Raw genomic sequence first — 20,281 nt, forward strand, 5'->3', positions numbered from 1 at the left:
ACATCCCTGTGACTGTTTTGTAACTCTTTCTTAATCCCTTCACCTTTTTCGCCCAGCTCCCCAACTCCCCTCCCACCTGGCAGCCACAAGTTTATTTTTTGTATCTATGAGTCTGTTTCTTTGAGAACAAAATATTTTCAAAGACACTCATTTATTTGCCAGTAGTTAGTATTCTAATAGTAAAGCACTATGATATACTAAAATCATCCTCCTAAGGAAATGTGTAGACAAACTGTTGTTGAAATTACATCACTTTATATTTGTTGGGAAGTAAGACATTTATACTCCAAACGTACTGTGAAATGTAGGCTTGAAATCTAGTCAGTTTGCATCGTGGCACTGAGTGTGAGGAGCACTTACTCTCTCCCGTCAGTAGAGACCAAAGTCAGTGTTCAACACAGTGCTCCCATGACAGACAGAGCCCCACATTTGCTCATCTGCAAACTCACCCCCTGCCCCCGCTGCACACACAGACACACCCTGCTCTCGTATCAGACCAATTACGTCAGTAGCCTGCCTTGCATAGGCCCTGTCATCATCTTGCTTGTAACGGCCTCTCTGAATGGAAATTCAGTAACCCTACAAAAGAGACACAAGTACGCCATAATGTGGATGGGGAGGCCAAGGCCCAGCTAGGGCCAGGCACTTATTCAAGGAAAGCCCCAGGGAAAAGTACTGAAACCAAAATAGGTAGCCGTATCTTTCTGACTCCAAAGCCTTTCCACCTGGTATCCTGTTTGGCTGTATTTGTGGAAAGTTTGTCTAGCTGTCCCTTGAAATCGATCTGAAAATGTCCTCATATGGCTGCCTATCACTGGCCCACCTGCCCATAGGTCAGCATCCTGGACCCCAGAGAAAGCAGACACATTTCCATTACAGACCAAGCACACACATCTCACGTCTGCCCCTCCTGTACGCAGGCTTGAACAATCGGTTCTCTTCATGAAACACGCTTGCTTTGCACCTCCCTCCTTCACAGTGGGCAGCCTGGTGGTGACCCCAGCAAAGAGGAGAGGGGGCCCCCTGCTCTCTACTCACCTTCCCCACTTGTAATCTAACAGATGGCACCTTTCACAGGGACCAAAGTCCTTCATTCTATAGTGAGCAGCTGATAGTTAGAAACCCATATCTCTGCAAGAGGTGATACGGTGATGCTGTCACATGATATTAATCACCCCCCAGCCTTTACCATGAGCAGGAACAAATGGGTTGAGGACCGTGGGCTCCAGGAAGGGGAGACTATACTGACTGTAGTTTCTTTCTTGGGGACCCTTTCAGGCCCCTTTAAAACCCTACCAGCCTTCTGAAGATAAAACAAGAGCAAGGAGGAAGAAGTTGAACAGAGGATGTTATATGTAAGGGGGAAATTAAAAGGATCTTTGTGCTATAGATGTTGAGATGGCCTGGACAGGCTATTCCAGCATGTTCCTTGGTGTCCCAGCAAGCATTCCTCTGGTGTAGATAGCGTCCCTGAACTGACCTGTCACTACTTCCCGTTCATAGTATGTCAACCCAGCCTTCGAAAGGATGATGGGCTACCACAAGGGCGAGCTCCTGGGGAAAGAACTCGCAGAGCTGCCCAAAAGTGATAAGAACCGGGCAGACCTCCTCGACACCATCAACACGTGCATCAAGAAGGGCAAGGTGGGTGGAACAAACCCAACAAACCCCACCCATCCGCAGTGCATGCGCTCTTACTGTGGGTTTTTATGTCTCATCTTTAACATTGGCTTCTTTAATAAGGTTATAATGAAATACAAAGTTTTATATACTTGCAAAATGAATGAATTTTGGATGTCAAGCAAATCTGGTGCTTATTGTGATGACAGAGAATCTAGCGGTTTTGTTTAAGGAAATTTCATCCCACCTGCCATTGCTAGAATATCACGCATATCTCTGAGCAGAATTCCGCCCATAGAGCTGTTGTACATTTTTTAGCTCATCCAGTGTTTGGGGGACTAGAAGTATTTAATACCAGTATTCACATGTAGGCCTAGCTTTCCTGTTTCTGTTCTCATCACAGTGCAGTAGGGATGGCTAGCTCACGTCTCCCGGCTGCATCCGTTTGCCAGAGGCTCCCACTCGGTCCCAGTACATGGAGGCAGCCGTGTAAGTGCAGTAGGAACCTTTCCTCAAGCCCCGCCCCCCTGCAGAGCAGCAGTGCTCCCAGAGCAGGAACTGCGTGTACATTTTCTTTTAAACATTCAGAGAACATTTAAACATTCATGTTGTGTCTTTCATCTTGCTTGCTCTCATGTAAAGTAGTGAGATAGGCATTGTTTTCATTTAATGGGGGACCATTGCACAGGGATACAGTAAGTTTGGATTGTATGTGATGGCCAAAATTAATTTTAAAAATTGGGGCAGCAAGGCTGCAAAGGAAACAGAATGTTGCCAAGTACTCCAGAAAAACGGCCACAAGAACACTGCTGCCGCCCCCCGCCCCTCCCGCCGAACACTGCTGCACACCTGGTGCTCCTCCTACCCCCTCCCCCAGAACACTGCCACACGCTTGGGGACCCCTCTCTGCTTCCCAGTTCGCCGTCTTGTGTGAGAGGAGCAGGAAGAGGTGCAGAGAAAAGGCTCAGGGTCTGATTTAACCCCTCCCTGCTAGAAATTGCGGAGGTGCCGCAGGCCCCCTTTGAAGTCACCAGAGTCTTCATCCCAGCCAGCTCCCCAAGGTCCAGAGACAGCAGGACTCTTCACGCTTCCCGTGGCCTCTTCCATGGAAACTGCCCAAAGCCAGACGAACCCCAGAGATGTCTCGTCTGGAGCCTGACAGGATAGTAGAAAGGTGACAGGCTGCATGGAGAGCTGAGGGGTACAAATTCATAACCACATCCTCCACTTCCCAATATGGGCACGTTAGTCAGAATCTCTCAGCCTTGGTTTACCCATCTATAAATTAAAGATGATAATATCAAACTCAGGTTGCTGTGAAGATTTTGAGAAAGGACCTCAGAAAAATCCCGTGAGCCAGTGTCACTATACTCACAGGGCTGACAACAGGAACTCTTCTGACTGGCCAAGTGTCCTGGGACCCAGGAGGGGCCGCCTGGTGGTGGACATGTTGCTCTTTTTATGTTCATGAGCCTTGGGACCGTGAGCCTGACATACACAGCATTGCAGCAGAAGCACCAGTGTAGTGTTTAGTGAATGCAATGAAAGCAGGTGGGGATTTATTGCTCAACTTGATAAGACCCTCTCTAAGAACAGACGTTGGCTTTGACAGAAGGATTTTAAGAGCTCTCTTTGTCCATGTAGGAATGGCAAGGGGTTTACTATGCCAGACGGAAGTCCGGGGACAGCATCCAACAGCACGTGAAGATCACCCCGGTGATTGGCCAAGGAGGGTGAGAGCAAACTCATAACCTCTTTTAGTTGAACGGCCCATGCGGGCTTATTGAAATGCCAGTGTAAGCGTTAGACCCGCAAATACGGTAGGCTTGGGCTGTACGTAGTATATACCAAGGACACCTCCACGTGACCAGCAAGAGCCTCCAGACATGGCTTTTCCTCCCTCGATCTTCTCCTGCTTATGGGCTTTAGGAAGCTTCACCCCAACTGCCCACCTCCACCTCATCATCTGTGGTTCCACTGTGTCCACTGCCCTCTGAAGGAGCTCAGGTCCTAGGCCGGCTCCCTTCATATCAGCACCAAGACAAGTGGGAGCTGGCCCTCTCTCCTTGAGGCCCTGGCTCTGTGCCGGCTTTCTCCAGGCGGCAGAAGGCCCGGGGCTTCACAGTTACGGAGAAAGAAGGAAAAGTGTGTCTGATCCAAAGCTGAGGTGATCTGATCCCATTTCATGTCAGATTACCAGAGAAGCCTATTTATTTGTGGAGAGAAAAGGCAAATATGCGATTCCTTTTCCTTCTCCCAGTTTAATTTCGTGGGAAGGTTTACAAAGCCAGGCAGGATCCCCTGACAGTATATCACTGAGGAGCCTTTGTAAACTAGGCTGGAGGTCAACACCAGCTTCATAGTACAGGTTTGTAAGGGCCGTGCAGCGTCACATGAAGGTCGGGAAAAAGAGAAGGCGGCAGCCATGATGCCAATAACCAGAGAAGAGCCCTGCCATGTGACTCTCTGGCCGCCTACAAGCCCTGCAAAATGTTGTGTGGTTAGAAAACCAGACGTTCCACAAAATCAGCCAAGTGTCTGTAGGTTGTTTCCCCTCCAATTGTTCTTGTTTGCTTAGATTCAAAATTGTTCCTCCTCAGTTTAGAGACCACCATCCCATGTTTCCTCCCATTCTGTTTCAGTGCGGGTGGTGGGGGCACTGGGTGCCCTTGAGCCTCCTCCTGGTGCAGAGAGAGGCACTGGGACCCTCCTCCTGAGCCCAAGGTCCTCTGCGTGGCCATCACCCAAGCAGCCAGTGTCCCAGGCCACCATGGCTGTCATGTTGTTCTCCCCATCCTTGTACCATCCTCTCAGAAAATTTTAGCTAAGATTCACGCTGTGTGAGTGCACGACCAGAATTATTAGGTAACTAAGGCAGAGGAGACAGGCTATTGCTTGTAATTTCCATCAGAATGAATTTGCCTGGTCTTTCAGATTTTACAGATAAGAGAAGTTCTCTTGTCCAGACACGGTGCTATTTTTCCCCCAATTGTAGGCAGTGAGCTACCAGAAAAAAAAAGTCTTATTAAAACTAGGGAGATTTTTTACTTCTTGCTGTTTAGTGTAGTTCATTACAGGATAACTAGTATTTTCTTTGCTCTCCTTGGAGTTCTCCAGAGAAAACTGAACCGAAGAGAGACAGGGACAAAGACAGCAACAGGGAGAGGGGAGACTCATTACTATGAAATCTAGCACAGCCCTCTGGGATTCCTGGCTTCACTCTCATTACAAAATCTAACTTGCGCTGAATTTTGTGCAGGGTGGAGGCACCTGTAGTCTCTTCCTGGTTCCCTTTGTGGTAATGAGCAAGGCCGCAGGCTGTTTTGGGGTTCTGTCCATGACCTTGAAGTGAGAGGATTTTTCTCTTGTCTGAAAAATGCCATTGTTATGATGACCATGCTGTGACATAATATGGAATATTAAATACAAAAATAGCCCTGAAATTTGATCATTGCCCAAATGAGTCTTTTGCTTTCTATATAAGCTATAAAATTATTAGCATCAGCAAAATTGAAGCCAACTTTTTCTGGAGTAGCATTTCATCCTATCACTGAAGATAGTGAGGAGCCAAGCTTCAGGAGTCAGTTACAAAATGAAATACCCATTAGGAAGATGTTTCGGAGTCAGCAGTGATTAAAAGGGGAGCCCAGTGTCTGAAGGCATGTGTGGGCTGTGTGTGTGAAAATGCATTTTCTGTAGATTGGGGTTTTTTGAATTTTAAATCTGCCCTAGAATAGACTCTGGAGTTTTGCTTTAAAAAGTTTCTGTGGATGTTTTCATTTGCTAATTTGTTGAATCATCTTATATCTGACTCACTAATAACTAATTATTTATGTTATTAGGAAAATTAGGCATTTTGTCTCCCTCAAGAAACTGTGTTGTACCACTGACAATAATAAGCAGGTACAGTATTCAGCTTGCTTCATTTGCTTTGTCAGCTTGACCACGCATTACATTCTCACCACTGTTCTCTGCTTGTCTTTCTCCGTATCTTTTGTAGTTGCCAGTTTAGAAGGTTTATGGCAAAATTAGGCTCCTTTGGCAAACAGTGAAAAAACCAAAAAATTCCCCTGCAAGCCTGTGCTACTGTCTTAGTGATGTGCGTCTCTTATGATTTAGCTTGTGGCTGTGCAATTCGAGACTAATATTTTTTGAAAGCATAAAATTCTTCCTCCAAATAAAAACTGTTCTGTTTATCTATCTTAAATTTTTAAGCAAATAAAAAGGATATATGTTTTGGAACACTTCACCCCCACAAATTTATATCAAAAGCAAGAATTATCCCAAATTAGTGCTGCGATTTTTTTTTTTTTTTTTTACCATTATATCATGCAGAACAATACATTTCAGCATTGTCTTCCACGGTAAAAGAATTTTAATCAGTTGCTATATTTAAGAATCTTCCTTTTTTAGAGAATTTTATTATAGAGAACCACATTGGTATTGTTTTTTTTCTTTTTGATTTATACTTTCATGCTGGCTTATGTATATTTTCCCTTCATGCCTTAAAGTTTGTTGATTGAAAAGTACTCAACAATCATTAATTATCTATTTTTGATGACATAAAATGTGGCCTTTGATTTAGATGAAGATTTTAAACGGAGAGACAGTGTAGCTAAGGGATATGAAGGACATTGGGGCATAATCCATTTTAGTGGAACATGTTGGAGACTTGTCAAATGTGGGATTAGAAGGCGAAGCCTGGCCAGGCAGAGGAGTAAAGTGTGGGATGACCGAACCCAAAGATGCCTGGGCGCCTCCCCGTGAGAAAGGGCCTCCCCTCAAAGGCAGACGGGAGTGAGTGCAGGGACCCACGTGGGAGTCCCATCTCAGTGGGAGTCCCCGCCTGCTGAAGGTGTCCATGGGTGTGCGCATAGACTGCAGAATGATCGCCTCGTTAACGTTCATCACCACACGCAGTGACAGATTTTATTGTTGTGATGAGAACTTTTAACATCTCTTCTTAGCAGCTTTCAAGTATGCAATATAGTATTGTGTTGTTAACTACAGTCACCGTGCTGTGCATCACGTCCCCGTGACAGACTCATCCGAGAGCTGGTATCTGTACAGTGCCTTCTGATCCCCTTCGCTCATCTCACCCATCCCCGCCTCTGGAAGCCACCAATCTATTCTATGTATCGATGAGTTCCATTTTCAATTTTTTTTAATTTTTTTTTTTTTTAGATTCCACATATATCATATGGCATTTGTCTTTCTCTGACTCATTTTATTTTGGATAATGTCCTCAGTGTCCACCCATGTCGTTGCAAATAGCAAGATTTCCTTCTTTGTTATGGCAAAATAATATTTGATTATTATTTACAAAGGTCTTTGAATAATGTCATTTTGTTCAATTCTGCTTCATTATAATGTTGACAGGATACCGTAGGAACTTAACTGCTGTTTATATCAATTAGCCTATGGTAAAATTGGTTTTGTTATTCACAGTTTCACTTAAAGTCACAGAACCTATCAGCGATATTAAGTGAGGACTTACTGGGGGGGTGTGTGTGTATGTATATATATATACACACATACAAATACCTCATTTTCTTTATTCATCTGTTGATGGACATTGGGCTATTTCCATGTCTTTGCTATTATAAGTAATGCTGCAATGAACACTTATCCTCTCCTTTGGATTATTACCCAGAACTGCAATTGCTGGATCATATCATAGTTCTATTTTTAACTTTTTGAGGAACTTTCCTGTTGATTTCCACAGTGGCTGCACCAATTTACATACTTACCAACAGTGCACAAGGGTCACCTTTTCTCCACATTTTTGCCAACACTTATTTCTTGTCTTTTTGATAGTAGTCACTCTAGCAGAAGGAGTTAATATCTGTAGTCTTCCTTTGCATTTTCCTGAAGATCAGTGATGTTGAGCACCTTTTCTTATACCTGTTGGCCATTTGTATGTCTTCTGAGGAAAAATGTCTAATTTTTTCCATCCATGGTTGGGAATCCACGTATGTACAGGGCCAACTTAATTTATACAGAAATTTCTTTACTGTGCAGGTGGTGGCACTTCTAACCCCTCCATTGTTCAGAGGTCAACTGTATTCAGATCCTCTGCCCATTGTTTAATCAGATTGTTTGTTTTTGCTATTGAGTTGTATGAGTTTTTCATATATTTTGGCTATAATCATATACCTGGCTTTACCAGGTATATGATTTGCAAATATTTTTTTCTCATCTGGTAGGTTTCCTTTTCATTCTGTTGGTGGTTTCCTTTGCTGTGGGAAGCTTTTTTGTTTGATGTAGTCCCACTTGTTTATTTTTGCTTTTGTTGTCTGTGCTTTGGGTGTCACATTGAAAAAACCATCACCGAGGCCAGCGTAAAGGGTTTCTTTCCTATGTTTTTGTCTTCTGTGGTTTCAGACCTTATGGTCAAGTCTTTAATCAATTTTAAGTTGAATTTGGTGTATGATGTAAGATAGAGGTCCAGTTTTCCCAACATGATTTATTGAAGAGACTGTTTTTCTCTATTGTATTTTCTTGGCAACTTCATCATAAATGAATTGACTATGTAAATGTGGATTTACTTATGGATTCTCTGTTCATTTCCATTGAGCTCTGTGTCTGTTTTTATGCTAATACCGTACTATTTTGATTCTATAGTTTTGTAATATAGCTCAAAATCAGGAAGTGTGATTCCTCCAGCTTTGTTCTTCTTTCTCAAGATTCACTTGACTATTCTAGTAAAATATTCTAGAATAACCAAAGCAATCATGTGCTTTTTCATAAGATTTAATTCAATACAAAATTTCTTCTTCAGCACTAAGAATTTTATCTGGAATCAGGAAATTTTCACTAAATACCACAAGTCACTCAAAGAGGCAAGTCCTTGGAAGACCAATGACAAAAGAAGGAAATTGGCTTTCATAGGAAAAAAATCCTTTTAACAGCAACATTAAACATCCAAGGAGGATGAATGAGATCACATGGGAGTTGACACAAGAAGAGGGAGAAGTGCAGGAAATCCCGGTGGCTCGTTACAGAGAAATTACTGAACCCAAGCAGTGCAAACCCACCTGTATGGACTGTGCAGAATACTCATGCTAGGCATGAGCCAAGCACAATTTACGTCCAAACCAAACACAGCCTTCCCCCATTGACCAAGCCTTGTTCCTACCCATTTCTCTCTTTCTCACTTAAGGAACGGGACCCCCAATCTCCCTGGTACCAGTCTCCCTGCAACTCTATATGCCCAAATTCTGCCAGGCCTTCTTGGTCCAGCCCAAGAAACATCAAGTCCCAACTCCCGCCTCAAGCCCCAAAGAACCTTCTTCATCATAATCAAGGCTATTTGCTTGCCTAACTGCCCTCTCCTCTCCAGCGGGGCCACTAAGATGTGCTTGTCTTTGCACGTGCTGCCTGGCACCCAGTAGGCCTTCAGACTGTTGGTTAGCTTGAATGGAATTGAATGTCCAGGTGCTGTCCTCCTGCCACCTGTAAACTCTCCCTGCTTCGCAGAAGAGCAGGCAGGCCCATAGCCCAGGACTGAAGGATGCAGAATCGAGGGACCACCTCTCCTTTTCTGAGGCTCTAAATAGAAATGTCATTACTGCCATGAATTAGCTGCTGTTCTGAGAATAGTGGAAACAGAGCTCAGATACGCTGAGTCATTGACGTCACCTAATGGTGCTGCACAGGCCTAGAGAGACACTTAGATTTTCCAATAACAAAGAATTTTTATATCCCTGGCTAGCCACAGTGCTTCTCCTCATCGAAGGAGGCTGAAGTGAATGGTGATGGGTTTGTGCTGGGAAGGGCCCCCTGGGGGCGGTGGGGATGGCGGAGCAGCAGTCTGTCTGCGGGCGGCTCCGACAGTGCTGCTTTCTGGGGTCCGGCTCTGACGTCAAAACATTTCCGTGGGTTTGCATTGTAACAAGGAATGAAATTGTAAGCCAGGCTGCTGTCTTCCGGTAATGCTCGTCAGCAACAAGGGTCTCTTTTCCTCTGTGAACGCTGTAGCTCTTTGCCAAGAGGCTGGAAATGCTCAGTGAGGTTTGTCTGCTGTATACGTAGTCTCCACCTTCACCACTGAGCCACTTTCTCCTCACATATGTACCAAAAACCTGTTCTGTGAGGCCACCAAGGACACGAAGTCTCTGCCCTAGAAGCTGTGGGGGCTACGGACAGGTAAACAGGATACATTTCTAGAGCACAACGTGGGCAGGTGCGAGCCGAGCGCCAGAGAAGCACCAAACACAGCCCCACGGAGACTGGCTAGGATATTTGTAGGTGTCGTCTGGGACACGAGGCAACTAATTACAACCTGCAGGCCAGATGTGGCCTGTTTGTAAATAAAGTTTTATTGGGACACAACCACACACCCTTGTTATTTAGTGCTGTGGCTACGTAAGTACAGTTACAGCAGAGGCCGTATGGCTTGCAAAGCCTAAAATACAGGGTCCAGCAGAACTGAGGCCTGCTGGAGTGTGGTTGGTAGGATAATAATATGGGTGTAATACTTTATAGTTTTAATTTGAACATTTCATCTAAAGTGTCATATGGTGTGCTTGAGTGTGATATTATTATGTTACAGAATTATATACTTACAATTTCATAATAAAAGATCTTGTAATAAAAAAGGGGCATTTTTTTTTTTTGTGCCAGAGCCAGCTGTATTTACTGCCTGGATCTTTACAGAAAAAAATTAGAGGAACCCATTTCTGGGAGATAAAATTCTGTCTTGGATTCCTCACTTTCTTAGGCCAGGACCGTGTGCCCGCCCCCCAGGAGGCCCTCTCTCCACGCATACACACCCTTCCCTGGGCACCCTCTGCCGGCCTGCCAGCCCCTGTGCCCTGGTGCAGAGAGCTGTAGCAACCTAGCTCCTCTGAGACTGTTGCCTTTTCATGAAGTCCAAATTCAGATCCCAATGCATGACCCAGACTGTGGAATTTCAGGGATCCGGTCCTGGAGTCAGATCTGTGGAGGACGAGGGAGGCTTCCAGGCCCCCTGACTTCATAAGCAGCTTCCCTGAAACTAGCCCTGTCAAAGCCGGGAGCCTCACCGCTGCCACCCGACAGCCCCCCGCCCCAACCGAATCCCAGCGCATCCCCCTTCTCCCCTTCTCCTCCGAATCCTGCCCAGGAGAACATGGGGAGCAGAGCCCTCCTAAAAGCCAGTGGGCCGGGGGTGGACTAGGAGCCCTGAAAGAGCGCGGGAAGCCAGCGGGCACGAAGGCAGAGCGGTAGCTGGTGACGTGGGTTGGATCAGCTGGTCCCCCTCTCATAAAGGGACAGTGCACAGGCCATAGGGAAGCCTCAGGGACGTGCAGATGTCTCATGTCTAGTAAGAGGAAGTGGTTTTCTTGTGGCTTCAGGGAGCATGGCCTACACAAAGAGCAACTCCAAAAAAGATGCCCTGTCCCATGGCGTCACAGGGGAAGGGCTCTGCCTTCTGGCCGCTCAGGCTTCCAAGACAAAGGCTGGCTAAGAGCAGGATGAAACCAATCTGACCTGGACTTTGTACACAGCTTTCTAGTGCTTGAAAACAGAGAATTCTTGCCTTTGGAATTCCTTTGATCACCCTGTCACTCTTATTTCTTGACAGGATGGTTGCTTTTAACCGTGGGAAAAAATAGGAAGGACATAATCTCTGGATGATGAATAGCTATTTAACTGGATAAATCTGGCTTGGTGGTAAAATGGGTCTCTTCCATTGCATACTGACATGAATATTGTCACAGTTTGACATCAGTCTGGGGACAGGCATTTGGGAATCGCTGATTCCGAAGCACTTTCACATACATAACTTATTTGGGAATGGTGGAGGCAGAAATGGGGGCTGAATTGGCCAAGTTTGCAATGATGGAATCTTGCTTTGAGATGAACCTTGGGGGGTTCATTCATATTTTGTTTTATAGTAAGCTATTTAATCTTGAAATTGCTGTAAAAGTTAGGAAAAATAGAGCTTTACTGTAATAATAATTCACAAGACTAAGCCTGTCAGAAGTGCATGTAAGATACAAAGGATAGAGAGTAGTAGGGAGCAGGAAGGGAGAGAGAACAGGTCTTCGGTTTTGTGAATGCTTCATGTGGGGAAGAAGGGAATGGTCCCTGAAGGCAAAAGCAGTAGAAAGCTAAGGGATCAGATTAGACTCAATATGGGGAAGATTTATTAGAATTGACCAAAGTAGCCTTAATAGGTAGTGAGTTCACCACCAAGGAAGGTAATCAAATAGAACTACACTGAGCACACAGTAGGAAAAGCTGTCCAGGAATTGGCCAGATGTTTGACTAGATTGGGGATTCACCAAGTATGGAGCCCTGGAGCAGCAGCAGTCCAGGAATTTGTTAGAATCACAAAGTCAGACCTGTAGAGCCACACTCTGGGGGTGGGCCCGGCAGCCTGTATTAATAAGTCCTCCTGGGGATTTTGATTCACTCTGAAGTTTAAGAGCTACTGGAAAGATGAACGGCTTTCAGACTCTGACAGTGTAAACTCGGACCACTGGTTCATGAGCAGGGTCTGTTCTAGGTTCAATACAGTCAGAAAAGATTGTTTTCATTTCTGCCCTCCAGCCTCCCCATCTGGAGTACGAGGACCCTTCAGGGCTTTTCGCTGAGAAGGACCCCTCAGCTCTGCTCCTGCCATGCCCAGCCTGTGCCCTAGACCAGCCCATCCATTACTGAATATTTCTAGTCAGATCGAGACATGCTGTAAGTGTAAACCACATGCTAGACTTCAGACCCTTAGTCTGAAAAGGGCAAATTATCTCATTAAAACTATCTCATTGATTACATGTGGACAATATAACATCTTGCACATATTGTGCTTAAAATATAAAGGTTGCCCAGGCCCACCGGCAGAGTGGTTCTCCTGTTTGTTTTTACTTTTTAATGTGGCTACTAGAAAATGTAAAATTATATATATGGTTTACATTTGTGGCTCACACAGTATTTCTGGTCTAGCCATTTCCTCCCCTGCCAAAGCTTACCAGGAATCCAGCCCCCACGCCCTTTCGCACATAATAGAAGGGCCAACAAGCTGTGCACACAGTCTAGTTTCTGCCAGTGAGTCAGCTGCAGACTACTGAGCCTCCCAGGGGACAAGGGGGACATGCTGATGGGCAGGGAACACTTTTGTTTGGGGAGGGGTGGAGGCACTTCCACTAGTTCCCAAGCTGCACAGAAAGCCAGCTCTCACTCTCTAGAGCACCTGAGTGGACAACAAGGAGCCTGGGGCACCGTGCCTCTGACAGGCGATTGCCTGCTGCCCCGTGGCCTGTTCCTGTTTTCCCACCCCCCGACTGGCCTTCTCTTGCATGTCTCCCTGCCCTGACTGCCTGTGGGTCTCTACTCTCTCCACATTTGCTAAGTTCCATCCCCTCTAATTCTACCCTCCTTGGTCAGAGGCTTGGCTAATGGGCCTTTTCATGATTTGGGGACCTTCTGCAGCAGGTGGCCGAACAGGGTTCTGATGACTAAGGCAGCCTAACATTTCATGGCGTTCTCCATAAAACCGGGAGAAGGGTGGCTGGTGCAGGAAACGAGGAGAGAAAGGTACATGGAATTGCTTGCCGATTTCTGCTCGTTGCTAATCCCTAGTGCCCAAAGCAGGTTTTCAGTTTGTCCTAAATATCCAGTACTTGATATCTGTCATGCACTTGCTTTTATTTAAAAGATTTTATTTATTTATTTTTAGAGAGAAGGGAAAGGAGGGAAAAAGAGAGGGAGAGAAACATCAATGTGTGGCTGTGTCTCATGCACCCCTCACCAGGGACCTGGCCAACAACCCAGGCATGTGCCCTGACTGGGAATTGAACCAGTGATCCTTTGGTTTGCAGGCCTGCACTTAATCCACTGAGCCACTCCAGCCAGGGCTGTCATGTGCTTTTGAATAGAATGGACCTTTTGCCACTCCTTTGTCCTTCAGAACCCAAACCAGCTTCTTACTTCAAGAAATCTTCCCAAACCTGCCAGCTATGTCTCTCCCCACCAAGGAGGTGACAGCAACTCTGCATCACCCACTGGACCATTAAATCTTACGCTGCTTTGGGTTAGTTCCCACCTTGGGTCAGGGAACCCGCTGCATGTGCCCAGTAAACATCAGGTAGTTATTTTGAAAACTAATGTTTCCTCCCTAACACAATAACCTTTGGAAGGCATAGGAAATAAAAGATGCAGCTCTATCTAGCCTCAAGTTATTAATCCAGGTAGAGTTTTGATCTGTATGTAGCCAATATCTGTCTCAGGAGCTTGACAAAGAATGTTTGCTGTATTCTCCCAAGACACACATCCAAGTGTGACTCCTTAAAAGGAAGTTGGAGAAAAAACGATGCTGCAGCTGAAACCACGACCTCATTTTCCTGAGAGGGGCTGTTCACATTTAGAAATGTATGTGATGTGCTCAGTATTACCATGATACTGGGTATATACATATGCCCTCCGCTCACTGTGGGTGTCCCAAATATTTGTTGACGTATTTGGTAAGGCCACTAAATAAACAAAATTTTTCCACTTAGTTTTAGTACATATTTACGTGAAGCTATTTAAAGAAAGGGCTATAATATTGCATAACCGCATTTTTTCCCAAGAAACCACATTTGAACAGCCAGACCCTGTGCAGATGTGAATGGAGTACCTGCAGTGTGCCTGGAGGTACAGACAAATAGGAGCTCAGAGCAGGGAGAGCAGACAGACAGGGACACTGAGAATTCGTGACAGGATTATGTGTGTGGAAAGTCTTGGCTCCAAGGGGAGAGACACCATTTCCTGCCAGATGCTGGCGGTGTTTTACTTGGTGGTAGCCGGCCAGTCACGACAAGCTTCATGAAGCCCCAGGGGTCGAGGGTCTGACGCTGAGAGGGAGTCACTTGGCTGACAGGGGAGCATAAACTATGAACCTCCTGGGCATGTGCGCCTGCCCTGAGCGTGGCGGGGAGGGGTCTGCCTCCATTCAGGTAGACACGGGGCCTGGCCCAGTCGGAGAGGCTTGGCCCTTGCGGCCAGCAGGGCAGCAGGCGCCGGCTCGTCTGTCCTGCACAGCAGGGGGTTCCTGTGCCCCATTCAGTGTCTCATTCTGTCCTCTCAGCAGGTATTTATGAGGCACTCCTTCATGGTGGGGACAGTTAGGAGGTGGAGGATGGGAAAACAAAGGGGAAGGGACTGTAAGTCTGAGCTGGAGTTTGAGTTTCCCTCTGTGTGAAACCATTCGTGCCCACTCCATATAACAGTTTAACAAAAAATCCTGTCCCCTCCCAAACAATTTTAATTTATATTTATGTGCATGTTAGCTATTTACACCTTGAAATTCATCCTATAACATCACAAACCCATAGCGAATTCTGAGCAGAGATTCATTGTAGGGAAATATGACTAGAAAAGCTAGAATTTATATGGATAAAAACCAAAAATTTTAAATCCACATTTGTATTTAATCTAGATTACAATGTATCTGCATTGGCACAGATTTTTTTTAAATTGAGCTAAATCGACATATAACATTGTATTAGTGGTAGGTGTACAATATAATGATTTGTTATATGGATACACCACAAAATGGTCTGCACAGCAAGTTTAGTTCACCCCTGTCACCGCAGTTACAAATATTTTTCCTCTAATGAGAACATTTGAGATCAACTCCCTTAGCAACTCCCTTTTCAAAGGTGCAATGCAGTATCGTTAACTATAGTCACGCTGTACCTTACATTCCAGAACTTAGTACTGAAAGCTGGTATCTTTTGACCCCCTTCACCCACCCCATCTCCCCCACCTCTGGCAATGGCCAGTCTGTCCTGTACCTATGAGCTTGGTTATTTTGTTTTTGGTTTTAAATTCCACATATAAATGAAATAATATAGTATTTTTCTTTCTTTCACTTGTTTTTTTTTAAATTTTTTTATTTATTGTATTTTTTCCATTTTCCATTACCAGTCAGTGCCTTTATACTCCCTTCCCAATGCAATCACCGCACTGTTGTCCTTGGCCATGAGTCCTTTTCTCCTTTTTGCTCAATCCCTCCATCCCCTAACCTCACCCCACCCCCGCCACTAGCTGTCAACCTGTTCTCTATCTATGAGTCTGTTTCTGTTTTGCTTTTTAATTCAGTTTGTTCATTAGACTCTACATATGAGTGAAATCATATGGCATTTGTCTTTCCCTGACTGGCTTATTTCACTTTAGCATAATGTCCTCCAGGTCCATCCATACTGTTGCAGAGGGTAAAATTTTCTTCTCTTTTTACAGCTGAGTAGAATTCCATTGTATAAATGTCCCATAGTTGTTTTATCCACTCATCTACTGATGGACACTTGGGCTGCTTCCATACCTTGGAGACTGTAAATAATGCTTCAATGAACATAGGGGTGCTTATATTCTTTCAAATTAGTGTTTTGGGTTCCTTTGGCTATATTCCCAGAAGTGGGATTGCTGGGTCAAAAGGCAGATCTATTTTTAATTTTTTGAGGTATCTCCATACTGCTTTCCTCAGTGGCTGCACCAATTTGCATTCTCACCAACAGTGCAAAAGTGTTCCTCTTTTTCCACATCCTCATCAGCCAGCACTTGTTTGTTGATTTATTGATGATGGCCATTCTGACAGGTGTGAAATGGTATCTCATTGTGGTTTTAATTTGTATTAGTGACGTTGAACATCTTTTCATACGTCTATCGGCCATCTGTATGTCAGAGAAGAGCCTATTCGGGTCCTTTGCCCATTTTTTAATTGGATTTTCTTTTGGTATTGAGTTCTGTAAGTTGTTTATAAATTTTGAGTATTAATCCCTTACCAGATATATCGGCAAATATGTTCTCCCATTCTGTGCGTTGCTTTTTAAATTTGTTGATGTTTACCGTTGCTATGCAAAAACTTTTTAGTTTGATATGGTCCCATTTGTTTATATTTTCTTTTGCTTCCCTTGCCTGGGGAGATATATCAGATAAAATATTGTTACAAAAAAATGTGCGAGATTTTTGCTGCCTGTGTTTTCGTCTATGATTTTTATGGTTTCAAGTCTAACATGTAAGTGTTTGATCCATTTTAAATTTATTCTTGTGGTGTAAGAAAGTGGTCTAGTTTCATTTTTCTGCATGTACCTGTCTAATTTTCCCAACGCCATTTATTGAATAAACTCTCTTTAGCCCATTAGATACACTTGCTTCCTCTGTCAAATAGTAATTGAATATAAAGGTGTGGGTTTATTTCTGGGCTCTCTATTCTGTTCCAGTGATCTGTGTGTCTGTTTTTATGTCAGTACTATACTGTTTTGGTTACTATGGCCTTATAGTATACTTTGACATTAAAGAGTGTGATTTCTCTATTGCCTACTGACATGGCAGAGAGGACAGAAGAAGACACTGAATGGGGCAGAACACTCTGCTCTGCAGGACAGATGAGCCGGCCCTGCTGCCCTGCTGGCCACAAGGGCCAAAAAATTAAAAAATATTTTTTGTTATTTATTTTCAGAGAGAGGGAGAAAGAGAGAGAGGGAAACATTGATGTGCAATGTTTCCAGCTTTGTTCTTCTTTCTTAGGGTTGCTGTTGCTATGTGGGGTCTTTAGTGGTTCCATATAAATTTTTAAAATATTTGTTTTAAAATCTCTCCAGATGTGGGATTTATGGCAAGATTGTTTCTCAGTCTCTCCTACCCCTGTTACTGGACTAAAGGGACTCATTTGCCTGCATGCATCAAAGCCCAGTAAAATGCGAACAGGAGTTTGCAGAAAAGAAAGTAAAGGTTTATTTAAGGAAATGACACCAATCCCAGAGGCACAGGTGAGCTACTGTCAAAAAAAAACTTGGCTCTCTGACGGCCCACATAGGGACAGGTATATATAGGAAAAATCATTAATTATTGTGATCAAGGGAGTCGGGTCCTGGGCGCTACTGATTGGTTGGGGCCAGGGTAGGAAGTTATTGACTATCGTATAAGGTCCTGCTGTCCCCCGTGATGCTGCTCAGTCTAGATTCATGGGGTGTGGTCAGTGGGGTCGTTTTGCCTTTTCATGGGCCTGGGGCTCAAACACAACTGAAGTGAAGGTGTGATCTTTAGTTTGACTGAAACTGTTCCCTTGATCAACAGACCAAAGGCCTTTTCCTAAGACATTTTGAGACTGATAAAACCCTGATGTCCTAAGGGCTTCAAAGGTGGAAGTAAAAAGAAAAGAGGCAAGTGAGTCATGGTGCCATTAGACTGGACGAGACCAGTTTGAATCAAGAAGATAGAAAGGAGAGAGGGTCATGTTAAAGAAATGGAATTTCTGACAGTTACACCCCCTTCCATGTGGGGTTTTGTTTTGTTTTCCACTCCCCTGTTGTGTAGGAATTGTTCAGCTAGTTTCTGCATTTCCTTCAGAGGAAATTGTCTTGTATATAGTTGTAGATGTACTGTCTCTGGGGGAAGAAGTGAGTTCAAGAGCCTCCTAGGTTGTCTCTTAAACTTAAAAATTCTTGGGAATTATTATTGTTGGTTTTCTCAACTTAAGAAAGTGATGGAGAAAATGTTAACAATACAGATTAAATTTAAATGTATATCATTCTTCGGCAGTTTCATTGCGAACAGCACAAAAATTTGAAGAAATATCCATCCAGTATTAAAAAACTATGCAATTCAACAAAGAAGTGGCTCACATCACTGGCAAATGAGTGTAGTTTCTATGCATCTGTTATTTTACTTTCATCTTACTGCTTAAAGGAAGTGAATACATCAACTCCCATTCATGTCAAAATTCCTCTCATTCATCATTTGCAACCACCGATAGGCCACATGCTCACGAGTTCAGCAAAAAGTCAACAAAACCATTTTGTGAAAATCAATTGGCTATAAAGAATTTATGATAAAGAGTGTTTTATATTTTAATATTATCTAGAAATTGTGTGCTGCAGTCCTTTATATCAAGTTGGCAATTTTTTAAAAATATTTTTTGTTATTTATTTTCAGAAAGAGGGGAAGAGAGGGAGAAAGAGAGGGAGGGAAACATTGATGTGCCAGAAAAACATGGATCAGTTGCTTCCCACAAGCCCCCAACCCACCCCGGCCCACAACCCAGGCATGTGCCCTGACCAAGACTCGAACTGGCAGCCTTTTGGTTCGCAGACCAGCGCTCAGTCCACTGAGTCACCCCAGCCAGAGCTCAAGTTGCTAACAGAAAGGGCTAGATAGTAAATATTTTAGGCCCTGCAATTCCTGCTGCAGCTGCTCAGCTCTGCCCTTATTGCAGGAGCACAGCCATAGGTGATGTGTAAATGAAAGGGCAAGGCTATGTTATAATAAAATAATATTTATAAAACCCAAGCGCCCTAGTTTTTATCAGTTTATAATAAACTTAGATATGGATATCTGTGCATATTTCCAGGAGCCAGTTTTTGAATCTTGACCAGCAAACCATTTAGTCCTCATTCTAAAGGACTCCCCAGTGGCCCATCATCTGAAAAACAGTCATCGGGCATCTCTGAGGAGCACACCAAGTGCCCTGTGATCCTGCCCCTGCCACTCTCACCGCCTTCGCGGACACTTCGCATTGGCCACACCAGGCTCTCCATGCGGTACGTCCCTAACCATACCAGGCCTTCACATGTCTCTGGGCATTTGAGGCACTGCTCGCTCTGGCCAGCCTGCGCTCCCTTACTCCCGTCCTCCCGGAGGCCGCTTGCTCGCCTGCCACAGCTCACATTTCTCCCCTGTGATTTTCCGCTGACCACTCCCTCCTAGCACCCACCTGGAGCACCTGGCACTTTGTACACTGGACCCAGCTCACCAAGGGAGCCTCGTGACCCAGTGCCCTGCATCCCATCCCCCACCGATGCTACTGAACTCCATCAGTAAATATCTGATTAATGGAGCTTGTCAAGGATTTTATGTTTTAATAATCGTAATAAGCTGTATTGTACAGCGAACAGGTTGTATCCCTTACTTTGCGAGTGCTTTTCCTACATTCACTCCTGTAATCCTCACCAAAACAGCATGAGCTAGGTCCTGTAATCCTCAATTTACAAACAAAAAAACTGAGGCCTAGAGTGGTTAAGAAACATGTCGAAGCTTTCGCATAGGTCATGTGTGGTAGAATCGGGATTCAAACCCTAAAGTAGTTAGCAATATGGGTATAAAGGAAATAGATGTTCATGTTCTGAGCAGTCACGTGAGAGAAAGGTTTCTCTTGCTTGGGAAGCTGCGAGACAACTTCATGGAAGCGTTGACTGAGCGAGGATAGAATTTACCCTGTGGGGAGAAGAATGCCACGCAGAAGTGAAAAGGTAACCAGAGGTGGCAGGAGAAGCAGGAATGGCCAGGCTTGGCTGGGTCTCTGGATGCAGTGTAGAGCGGGAGGGATGGAGCTGGAGGTGACGCTGGAGCCCAGACTCTCAGCTGGCCCTTTGCCTCACTCCCTCTGACAGTCCATGCTCTTCTCTAGGTGCTTCTGAATCCAGAGCCATCTTGGTGGGTGTTTGGAGTGAAGTAAATTATACCATTTACTTCCTGCCCCAATCCAGCCTCTGTCCACTGATGAAATCAGTGGACAAATGTGTGTGCATTTGACAAACCAGGAGGGGAAGTTACAGCAGGACACTTGGGGTCCGTTTAGAAGGCTAAGAGGATGAGGTGGCGAATTATTTGCAGAAGAGCCTTGGGTCTCTCTCATGGAAAGCGCGAGCCTCGGACCTCTGCTGCGTGTGAGGGTCATGGGACCGAGTGCGTATTAGGC

At 44.6% G+C, this 20,281-nt stretch overlaps 1 protein-coding gene across 1 annotated transcript in view; it reads left to right on the forward strand.

The window, feature by feature from the left end:
- PDE8B (phosphodiesterase 8B) overlaps nucleotides 1–20,281 on the forward strand; it is a 185,992-nt gene that overhangs the window by 118,509 nt on the left and 47,202 nt on the right. The window contains exons 8-10 of the mRNA XM_054578511.1: nucleotides 1,504–1,644; nucleotides 3,265–3,353; nucleotides 5,463–5,523. Coding sequence (XP_054434486.1) covers nucleotides 1,504–1,644; nucleotides 3,265–3,353; nucleotides 5,463–5,523 — 291 coding nt within the window. The remainder of the gene's footprint in view (nucleotides 1–1,503; nucleotides 1,645–3,264; nucleotides 3,354–5,462; nucleotides 5,524–20,281) is intronic.

The sequence above is a fragment of the Pteronotus mesoamericanus genome, unplaced genomic scaffold, assembly GCF_021234165.1.
Source record: "Pteronotus mesoamericanus isolate MK-2021 breed Mesoamerican mustached bat unplaced genomic scaffold, CSHL_Meso_final contig_50, whole genome shotgun sequence".
Lineage (NCBI taxonomy): Eukaryota > Metazoa > Chordata > Mammalia > Chiroptera > Mormoopidae > Pteronotus > Pteronotus mesoamericanus.